The following is an 11,538-nucleotide window of genomic DNA, read 5'->3' as shown; positions in this document are numbered from 1 at the left end:
GAGACTCCGTCTCAAAAAAAAAAAAAAAAAACAACTGCTGTGCAATGGGAACACAATGAAGAAACAGTTAATTTTGGAGGTGCAGAGCATTGAGAATGCTACAGAGGAGGAGGCATCTGAAGGATCATTAGGAGTTTACCAGGCAGACAAGGTAGGGAAGGATGAGGTAACCTGAAAGAGGGAAGAAAATGAATTAGCGAGGAGTGCAGGTGAAGAACTCAGGGAAATGCAGCCTGATGTAGCTTAAGGAGGGATGATTAGGTTGGAAGGGATGAGATGGGTCCTGTCTCACCAGCAAAAAATTAATGACTAAAATGTTACTTTCTTATGGGCACCAGCTTTTGAGAAAAGATTAAATGTTACCTTCACATTACTTTTACAATTAAAAAAGAAAAGCAAAAAGTTACCTGAGCATTGCCATACTGCACAGTGGAACAGTAGTTTTTGATGTCACTCTTGCAGGCTTCATACAGGTCTGGCTCCAGGCGGATGTCCTCTGTCTACATGAGGGAGCCAGCATGGAAAGGTGAGTTTGATTTAGGCTGGAGATGTCAAATGTTCTATAGACTTATTTGTTGATTGCATCTTGTCTAGTGACTCTGGCTTCTACACAGCAAAGTGGCCTTGCAGCAAGAGAATCAGGCTTTACTTTCAATTCTGTCACCAACTAGCTACATGGCCTTGGACCTTCTTTGCAAAATAGAATGCCAAGTCTACTCTGAAACACCTGATCTAGTCCTTCACAGGACTGCTGAGATGTGAAAATCACTTTGGAAAGTCAAAACCATCAATAAATGTTGAGTTCTACTTTTATTATTACTTTAATGAAAGAGCTAGGCTCAAAGTTAGGGAACCAAATCTTTCAGCTTGAAATAAGTCTGTCTCTTTTTTTTTGAGAATCTCGCTCTGTCACCCAGGCTGGAGTACAGTGGCACAATCTCGGCTCACTGCAACCTCCATGTCCCAGGTTTAAGAGATTCTCCTGCCTCAGTCTCCCAAGTAGCTGGGATTACAGGTATGTGCCACCATAGCTGGCTAAGTTTTGTATTTTTAGTAGAGATGGGGTTTCGTCATGTTGGCCAGGCTGGTCTTAAACTCCTGACCTCAAGTGATTCGATGACATTGGCCTCCCAAAGTGCTGGGATTACAGGCATGAGCCACCTCACTGGCCTCTTTTAGTACAGGCAGGGGTTCATCACATTGGCCAGGCTGATTTTCAACTGCTGACCTCAAGCGATCCACCTGCCTTGGCCTCCCAAAGTGCTTGGATTACCTGCATGAGCCACTGCGCCCAGCCCCTGAGGACATTACTGATCCAGTTATTGGATCACATGCTTAGTTACAGCCTGTCTTACAGCTGGACTTCCAGTTATATGTGGGAAGAAAAGTTTTATCATTCAAAATCAAAAGAATGACACAGGAAGCTAATGGTCGTATGGTAAAACTTTTGCACAGGAATTCAAGTCTTAACCATCACAGTAGTGGATAAAATGCCTCCCCTTTGCCCTAGCCTCTCCCCAGCTTTCCAAGCCCTGACCCACTGTGGTTTCTGGGAGCAGAGGCTGGGAGGCATTACCATCTCCAGCTCCTCCACGCGGAGCTGCCTGCGGCACTTCAGGGACACCCTGTGCTCCTTGGCTTCCTGCAGAGTGTCGTTGCGCACGGTCGTGCTCAGGCAGATCACCACGTCCACCCTGCAGGTGAAAAGAGAAGCTTGACGCTGGCTGGAGCCTCACGAGAGCAGATGGCCTGAGAGCCAGGCTGCGGGGGGTGGGGGGGGGTCATACCATTAAAAATGCAAGATGTCCTTCTGGGGAATGTCTTTCCTGTAAGGCTTACGGTTTTTTTTTTTTTTTCCAGGGTGCTAAAAGCTGCAATTTGACTTGGGGTGTCATGAAAGGCAGGCAGCAGCGTGAAGACGGACTACATTCCTGACGGAAGGGGAAGCCAGACAGGGCACATGTGTGCAAGGACAGTTCAACATGTGTGTTAAAAACATGTGACCACAGACAAATGCTGCTCTTAACTCTAGGACTGTACCTTTGATCTACTGTGAAACTCACTCCTGAAAGGTAGAGAAACCTGAGCAAACTGGGAATTTAGTTTATATGAAGGCAAGTGTTCTAGAAATGTCCCTTTCAAAGAGCAACATGGAAGAATTTGGGCAACCACGCTGAAAAAGCGTATCAGTTTCCTCATTAAGACTTAATTCTTAAATGATTAAAGATTCTATTTTTTCACTAAATATCTAACCCAATACAAAAACTGCTCCACCTTAGACGAGATGACATAACGGGATGATGCAGGGAAGAAGTCAGTTCGCCTCTTTCACTTACACTGCACCCTGCTTCTCTAAGTACACAATCCAGCCCTACTTCATCAGTTAGATGGCTTAACTGGAAAATTAAAATTAAAATGCTCCTTTAGCCAATGGGACCTCCAGGTGAGAACTACCATCGCCAGATGCTCTGTGCAGACAGTCCGAGTGTTTGTCATGCTATCAAAGGAGAGATGCAGGAGGCCTCCAGGGCTGACCCCACCAGGCAGCAGCAGGGTTGCCTGACATCTCGCATACTCATCCTGGAGCTAAGAGGGACTTCGGGAAGGTGGAATGAAACAATTACAAGCTACATACTTCTTTTTTATGTTTGGGCAAAGCTTCAACACGTCCTCCTTGCAGGCCATTTTAAACTTGTAAGAAAACCGAAAATCCTTCATCTGCACCTGAAAGATGAAGAGAAAGAAAGTCAGAAGTTTGGTGGCAACTTGTGGTCAGTAGTGGTAGGGGGCACTTTTTCATACAGCTCTCACAAGACCCTGCATGGCTTGCCCCACACCTGAGACATCACGACCTGCTCATCTCTCCAGTACTCCAACAACAGGCCTGCCTGCCTCCCTCCCTCCCTCCCTCCTTCCTTCCTTCCATCTATCCTAAATAAAAACAGAGCCTCTCTCTTGTCATCTAGGGTGGAATGCAGTCATGCGATCTCAGCTCACTGCAACCTCTGCTTCCCGGGTTCAAGCGATTCTCCTGCCTCAGCCTCCTGAGTAACTGGGATTACAGGCACCCACCATCATGCCCGGCTAATTTTGTATTTTTTGTAGAGACAGGGTTTCACCATGTTGGCCAGGCTGGTCTCGAGTTCCTGACCTCAGGTGATCAGCCTGCCTCAGCCTCCCAAAGTGCTGAAATTACAGGCATGAGCCAACCACGCCTGGCTGGAAAAAATGATTTTTTTGTTGTTACTGTTGGGATGGAAGCTTGCTCTGTTGCCCAGGTTGGACTGCAGTGATCTCAGCTCATTACAACCTCCGCCTCCCAGGTTCAAGCAATTCTCCTGCCTCAGCCTTTCAAACAGCTGGGATTACAGGTGCGTGCCACCATGCCTGGCTAATTTTCAGTAGAGATGGAGTTTCACCATGTTGCCCAGATTGGTCTCGAACTCCTGGCCTCAGTGATCCACCCACCTCAGCCTCCCAAAGTGCTGGGATTACAGGCATGAGCCACCGTGCCTGGCTGGAAAACAATTTTAACAGAAAATTGTTATCAGAGGTGCTCTGATGTTCCAAAAAAGGAAGGGATTCAGTCACCATCCAGGCAGCTATGATGGGAAATCGGCAGCCAGGTGTCACTGACCAGCTGGAAGTGGGTGACTCCGATGGCACACTTCTCATTCATGTCCTTCTGGTGTTTGTTCTGTATCAGACACTCCATTAGGTCCCCAGAGTCTATCTGGTTATCTGCCACATCCTGGGAAAGACAGGAAAGACATGCATTTACACTTCATTGGTAACAATTAATGAACAAAACTTGTAGCCCAGTCTGAAACAAATGCAAGCAGGGTTGATTCTAGGAGCCCTCACAAAAAAAAGACACACCATAAATCGTAATCAAAATAAGTGTGAGGAATCACAACAGTATACATTCAGTGGCATAAAACTGACACAGCACTGTGTTCCGAATGAGACAAGAATATATGCTTTTTTTTCACTTTCCCAAAAGCAGCTGGCTTTTGGGATAATATCTAACATAGCCTCCCAACTGTCAGATCCTAAAGGTTCCTGGGTATGTTTCACTCCCACAATTTAAGTATTCAGTAAATAAATATAAAATAATCAGAATTCACTCAATACTGAGGTACTAGGAGACAGTTGGAAGGAGGAGCCACTATTACTGCTAACAATTCCTGGGCTGCTGCTAACAATTCTTAGGCTGACGTACTGGAATCAACTCTGCCACACTAATGGGGGCTTCCGTGTTCCATCTCTTCTTAAAAAGGGCAACTCAGTAACTGCTGCTAGCCACAAACCTACTTTTACCCACAAAAGTTAATCAAACACAGGTTCCAGGATGGTGGCACCTCTCTCTTGATCTTGTTTACTTTTTCTTTTTTCTTTCAGACAGGGTCTCACTCTGTTGCCCAGACTGGAGTGCAGTGGCACAATCACGGCTCACTGTAGCCTTGACCTCCTGAGCTCAAGTGATCCTTCCACCTCTGCTCCCTGGGTAACTGGAACTACAGGTGTGCACCACCATGCCCAGTTAATTTTTTCTACTTTTTGTAGAGACAGAGTTTTGCCAAGTTGCCCAGGCCGGTCTTGAAATCCTGGGCTCAAGTGATCTTCCCTCCTTGGCTTCAAAGTGCTGGGATTACAGGTATTGGCCACCACACCTGGCCTGTTTATATTTTTAATTTTAACTTGTCAAAGCTGGCTAACACTCAAGAGTAATACATGCTGAAGACAGAGATGAGTCCGAGATACTCAGGGCAGAGTCCCTGTGAATTTCTTTCTGTTTTTAACCCTTGCCCCTCCAGACATCACTTACGTGGCAAAAGTTCTGAATTATGGGCTCACAGGCTCTCATCAGCAAAGCTTCTATTTGAATATCCTGTAGAAGATTAAATATATTAATGCTTCTGCTTTAGAAAGACCTGGGGTGGAGGAGGAGCAGTTTCTCTTTCTGAATCAGTAATATCTGATGGGCAAATAATCTAATATATACTTTTGGAAACGATTCTAGTATTTGAAGTAGATAGCCCCAGAATAAATATAGAACTCCTCCTCTGTTATACTTTGAAAGGCAAATTTTTAGAGGCATATTCCCTTTCGGCCTGAACAAATGAGAAGGCAGAATTAAGAAAAGTGAGGTAAAAACCCATGTGGCAATAACATTAGAGTATGCAAAGCCTTTGGAGATTTTCCCAAAATGCTAAGCAGTTCAAAATGAAAACGGGGTAACTGATATCCATCTTCAGTTTATAAGCTCATAAGCCAGAGCACTGCCCTCAAAGCAGATGCCAAACCACTGTTTCTGGGGAACACATACTAATAATGCCTTTAAACAGAGAAACCCGTGCAACACTAGCTCCTGAAAAAACACCTTCCTTTAAAGAGCTATACACTCAGACTGCTCTCATAAGTCTATGATGACAATAAGAATGTGAGAGGAGATGACAAAATGAGAGAAGGCAATGAACTTCTGAAAACTAGAAAGCAAAAAAGAACTGGTTGAGAAATGTAATTTTATGTAATGCCAATTTTGACAATTCAAATAGAGTACTAAAAGGTTTAAGACAAAATGATAGTTCCCCACTTCTCTGATTTCTGGCCCCACAAAATAACTTTAACATTTTAGCTGCCCTCCTCTGTATTTCTAAATAACATCCCAGTGCTTTATGAGGGTTCCTAATCCCCCCCTTTTTTTTTTGTAGAGACGGAGTCTGGCTCTGTGGCCCAGGCGGGAGTGCAATGTCACAATCTCAGCTCACTGCAAGCTCCCCTCCCGGGTTCAAGTGATTCTCCTGCCTCAGCCTCCCAAGTACCTGGCACTACAGGCGCCTGCCACCACGCCCAGATCATTTTGTATTTTAGTAGAGACAGGGTTTTACCATGTTGGCCAGGATGGTCTTGATCTTNTGAACTTCTGAAAACTAGAAAGCAAAAAAGAACTGGTTGAGAAATGTAATTTTATGTAATGCCAATTTTGACAATTCAAATAGAGTACTAAAAGGTTTAAGACAAAATGATAGTTCCCCACTTCTCTGATTTCTGGCCCCACAAAATAACTTTAACATTTTTAGCTGCCCTCCTCTGTATTTCTAAATAACATCCCAGTGCTTTATGAGGGTTCCTAATCCCCCCCTTTTTTTTTTGTAGAGACGGAGTCTGGCTCTGTGGCCCAGGCGGGAGTGCAATGTCACAATCTCAGCTCACTGCAAGCTCCCCTCCCGGGTTCAAGTGATTCTCCTGCCTCAGCCTCCCAAGTACCTGGCACTACAGGCGCCTGCCACCACGCCCAGATCATTTTTGTATTTTTAGTAGAGACAGGGTTTTACCATGTTGGCCAGGATGGTCTTGATCTTTTTTTTTTTTTTTTTTTTGAGACAGAGTCTTGCTCTGTCACCCAAGCTGGAGTGCAGTGGTGTGATCTCGGCTCACTGCAAGCTCCACCTCCCGTGTTCACGCCATTCGCCTGCCTCAGCCTCCCGAGTAGCTGGGACTACAGGTGCCCACTACCACGCCTGGCTAATTTTTTTGTATTTTTAGTAGAGACAGGGTTTCACCCTGTTAGCCAGGATGGTCTTGATCTTCTGACCTCGTGATCCGCCCGCCTCAGCCTCCCAAAGTGCTGGGATTACAGGTGTGAGTCACTGCGCCTGGCCTCTAATCCCATTTTAAAAATATTTTAGTGGGTTTCAGGATGGAACAGGGATAAACATATGTATTCAATCTTCCATGCTTAGCTGGGAGTCCCCAGCTTTCATGTTCTGAAACACACAAACATTACCAAATGACCTAACTAAAAGAGCAAGGGATGAGAGAAGGGGAATGCGTAGATTGCTCTTGAATGTGACTATGATGTGAAGTACAGCTTTTTTTTTTTTTTTTTTTTTGAGGCAGAGTTTTCCCCTCTGTTGCCCAGGCTGGAGTGCAGTGGTGCAATCTCGGCTCACTGCAACCTCCACCTCCCGGGTTCAAATGATTCTCCTGCCTCAGCCTCCCAAGTACTTGGCACTACAGGTGTGTGCCACCACGCCCAGCTAAATTTTGTATTTTTAGTAGAGATGGGGTTTCACCATGTTGGCCAGGATGATCTCAATCTCTTGACCTTGTGATCTGCCTGCCTCGGCCTCCCAAACTGCTGGGATTACAGGCGTGAGCCACCGCACACACAGCTGCTATCTTAAGGGGGAAAGACAGGCAAGTCTAATGACTACGATAAATCTAATTTATGAAGAAAACCAAAGGGCTATAGAGAGTGTTGTTCTAGAGAAACGAGGGAACGGGCTCACAAAGCAACACAATATACTTCTTTATAAAGCTAATATGGAGAATCTGATCAGGTTTCTTTTGATTGACAGAGAATCTGCACTCTCAGGAGTCTAGAAACAGAAGAACCAAATGAAAAAGGCCAGGATGCTGGCAGCCACTCTCCTCTAATGAGTAAGCTGCATACCACTTACCTCTGACTCTAACTCAGTGAGGTTGCCAACTACATCTCTACACTCCACCACCAAGTCATCCAGATGGTCCTGGAGGCACTCCAGCTCCTGCAAATATAAAGGCAAGCCACTGGCATTTATCAGTCACATACACGAACAAGGGAAGGGGATATCAGTGTCATGACACTTCCCTTTTCAGTGGTCCTCCTTTCTCTTCTTTTTAAAACTACCTCACTGAACAGGACACAAAAGTTTTGCTTAATTCCCCAGACCAAGATTGTTGAAAAGGTAATTACTTGATGTAGCAGGTTGGTTATGAGGGCCAAGCGGGTATAAGAGCCATGCAAAGGCTGGGCATGGTGGCTCACGCCTGTGATCCCAGCACTTTGGGAGGCTGAGGTGGGTGGATCACTTGGGGTCAGGAGTTCGAGACAAGCCTGGCCAACATGGTGAAACCCCTTCCCTACTAAAAATACAAAAATTAGCCGGGTGTGGTGGCAAGCGCCTGTAATCCCAGCTACTCAGGAGACTAAGGCAGGAGAATCGCTTGAACCCAAGAGGCGGAGGCTGCAGTAAGCCAAGATCGTGTCACTGCACTCCAGCCTGGGCAGCAAGACTGAAACTCCATCTCAAAAAACAAAACAAAACAAAACAAAAAGCCGTGCAAATCCCTCAGAAGGCCAAATCTACAAGTGCAAGGAGAATCAATCTTCAATTGTCCTCAAAGTCTAAAAACCTTATCAGGCCTTGATTCCATTTTTAATCTGTGCTTTGATAATTTGTCACCTTGCATTTTAAATATGCACTTTAATAATGATCATCAGACAAATTCACAGTGAACAGCACAGATTATTTTAAGACTCTTTATTGGCAAAGTAACTGGGGACCAGGGGTCTGGAACACAGGATAGAACTGATAGCTCCTGCAAGTCAGATCTGGGATTCTAACTCCAGTATACGTCAAAAGGGTCCTCTGAAGAAAAACAAGTGAACACACTGGGGTTTGGGTAGCTAAAAGCTACCAAGCTGGGCTTTGGAAACCAAGCTGGAGCTGTCTGTAGCATTCATCTATTACTATGCCTTCTAGAGGTTTACAGGTTTAGAGGTTTCAAGTATAATATCAGCTCACTTTCACAAAGCGTATCAACGGCTATTTCTCAGCAAAGTGCGCTGTTTAAAGGATCAAGTTTAACTTACTATTATGCAAGAATCTCTCTGTTTCAGAATTAGAATGTAAGGGGAATAGAAGAGTTGAAGGAACTACATAACAGCCAGAATGGAAGAAGAAGAAAAAGAAAAGCTAAAGGAAAACACACCAAACTTTTGGGAGTAAAATAAATGGCTAAAAGAAAGATCCTATTAATAGAATCCTGGCTGGTTGCAGTGGCTCACACCCGTAATCCCAGAACTTTGGGAGGCCGAGACGGGTGGATTGCCTGAGCTCAGGAGTTCGAGACCAGCCTGGGCAACATGGTGAAACCCTGTCTCTACTAAAATACAAAAAATCAGGTGGGTGTGGTGGCAGGTGCCTGTAATCCCAGCTACTCAGGAGTCTGGGGCCCAAGAATTGCTTGAACCTGGGAGGCAGAGGTTGCAGTGAGCCGAGAACTCTGTCTCAAAAAAAAAAAGAATTCTTAAGTTTAGCTTCTCCATGATGGGCTGCAATGTAGTGCAGCTTTCTAAAGTTTACTTTACTGGGGGTTCTAAAGGAAACTATTTGCTGGGATTCCAAATCACCATATCCCTTGTTTCATTGGACAACTATAAGCATTTTCTAACAATATACCCAACAGAATTGTAGCAGGCTCAGGAAACAGACTGCCGAACATGATAGTCCTATGCTCAACAGATCTGAGTAGGCAACCACGTTTCTCCTTTAAAATGTCCAATTCCTGTATGTGTGACTTTTTCATACTGTACTTCCAGAGGGGGTTTTGTAGTGGTACAAATGGAACCCAGAAACCTGAGTTCACTCCTTGAGTATTTATGTAGCTTTAAACACGCAGCTATTCCTACTGCCTAGTATCCTGCATTCAGATGGAAGACAGCTAGCTTCCCATATAACCTGCAGTCATGCATCTTTCCTTCTTTCCCTTAAACTGGGACACAGTCCTAAGGAGCCAGTCACAGCACGCAGGGAATTCTTGGGAGCTGCTCCTTCCCTCTCCTTCCTAGATGGAGAGGCTATATAATGAACTGAATTTCAGGTTAAGGAAATATATACACTTAACTTCTCTGAGCTTCAATTAGTCAACCAGGTGACAAAAAATTCCATTTCTAAATGTTTTGTGGGACTGTTCTAGGGCATGCTCACTATTCATGCAGACCAGCACTCACATATGCACAGATTTACACCCTGCTTATCTCAAAAGGACTTAAGGGAGAAAATGAATTAAAAGTGAGTAAAACGAATAAAGATGAGAAACAACAAAACTACGTTAAGAGGATGTGAAATGGAGCCAACAGTAAGCTTACTACAAAAATGCCTATCATGAAATCTTATATACCTGGAAGAGGCAGGCCATACCTTTGGCTCTAGAAGTTTTAAGAAGCAATAGGAAGAGGAAAAATAATCAATTACAAAATACAATAACCATAATGCAAAGACAAACTCGCTGCCAACTATTCCTGATACAAAGACCAGAGAGAAAATTTTCCTGAGAATGTCTTCCAGAGAAAATATTGAATAATACAACAAATCATGTCTGTAAGAGAGATGGATTTTATGGTGTTTGTACTCTGCATAAAACATTAAACATTAACATCATCATTATTGTAAGATAAACAGAAAGCGAAGTCACCTACCTGTCCAGTCTCTGTTTTCTCACTGCACCATTTTCCCAGATCAATCAGGCACTTATCCTGGAGGGCAGGATCCAGCTTGACGTCCATGGCACGCTGGTGTAGGATCCTTTGGACTTCAGCTCGGCACTCCCGTGAGAGCTGCGTGAGAAAAAACGAGCTAAATACTTGAAAGGTTAACAAAACAAAAACACGAAGATATGAGATAAACCAGTCATGAGAAAACTAACAAATAACCCTGAATTTTATCTTCCACATTTTATACCTCAAATATCTTCCAGAATAAAAATTAAATGTTGCGGCCAGGTGCGGTGGCTCACACCTGTAATCCCAGCACTTTGGGAGGCTGAGGCGGGTGGATCACCTGAGGTCGGGAGTTTGAGACCAGCCTGACCAACATGGAGAAACTCCGTCTCTACTAAAAATACGAAATCAGCCAGGCATAGTGGCACATGCCTGTAATCCTAGCTACTCGGGAGGCTGAGGCAGAAGAATTGCTTGAATCCGGGAGGTGGAGGTTGTGGTGAGCTGAGATTGCACCACTGCACTCCAGCTTGGGCAACAAAAGTGAAACTCTGTCTCAAAAAAACAAATTAAAAAAAAAAATAAAATGTGCAGGAGGCTTCAAAAGCCCCTGTCTTTAGGAATGCAATTATACATATTCAGCAGTTTCTGATATAATATATAAAACAACATTCCTTTATGAGAGTATCCTGATACAAGTGAACTGGCTTCATTCAGACTAGGTTAGTTGGAAAGTTTTGTGTTTGCGGTTTTGTTTAGCAAAACTAATTTGTCAGTCTATGAATGCCAAGTAGAAGGTCAGATCCAATTCAAGACAGCATATATACTTGATTCAGGAGAAATGAGTTCAAAATGACCTATATCAGAAAAAGCAGGAAAATGTAGATATAACAGTTATGATGAGACAGGACTAGACTCTTCCGGATGAGCTATGCAGAATTAGCAGAGGGTAAAGCAGGTGAAAACTAGTATTTTTCCAGGGGCCATGACAAAGCTGTTAGTGACAGGTACAGTTAGTCTCTCTTGCAAAAAAGAAAAAAAAGCCAGCATACCTGGGGCAGGAGGGATGGAAAGTAACTGTTTAATGAACACAGGGTTTCCTTTTGGAGTCACGGAGTGTTTTGAAACTAGATAGACATGATGACCACAAAACACCGTAAATGTTGAACCCGGGAGGCGGAGATTGTGGTGAGCCAAGATCGCGCCACTGCACTCCAGCCTGGTCCAATAAGAGCAAAACTCCATTTCAAAAAAAAAAAAAAAAAAAA

The 11,538-nt window shown here is 44.1% G+C and overlaps 1 protein-coding gene across 1 annotated transcript in view; it reads right to left on the bottom strand.

The window, feature by feature from the left end:
- The window catches only part of GLG1 (golgi glycoprotein 1), a 167,253-nt gene that overhangs the window by 18,256 nt on the left and 137,459 nt on the right, over positions 1-11,538 (bottom strand). Inside the window, exons 10-16 of the mRNA XM_017868617.1 lie at positions 10,250-10,387; positions 7,467-7,553; positions 4,829-4,891; positions 3,638-3,751; positions 2,636-2,724; positions 1,577-1,694; positions 408-500 (exon numbers count right to left, since the gene is read on the bottom strand). Of these exons, the coding sequence (XP_017724106.1) occupies positions 408-500; positions 1,577-1,694; positions 2,636-2,724; positions 3,638-3,751; positions 4,829-4,891; positions 7,467-7,553; positions 10,250-10,387 (702 nt within the window). The remainder of the gene's footprint in view (positions 1-407; positions 501-1,576; positions 1,695-2,635; positions 2,725-3,637; positions 3,752-4,828; positions 4,892-7,466; positions 7,554-10,249; positions 10,388-11,538) is intronic.

The sequence above is a fragment of the Rhinopithecus bieti genome, unplaced genomic scaffold (genome assembly GCF_001698545.2).
Source record: "Rhinopithecus bieti isolate Rb0 unplaced genomic scaffold, ASM169854v2 scaffold_2574, whole genome shotgun sequence".
In the NCBI taxonomy this organism is placed as follows: Eukaryota; Metazoa; Chordata; class Mammalia; order Primates; family Cercopithecidae; genus Rhinopithecus; species Rhinopithecus bieti.
The sequence above is the reverse complement of the archived record's forward strand: the minus strand, read 5'-3'. Positions and strand labels throughout refer to the sequence as shown.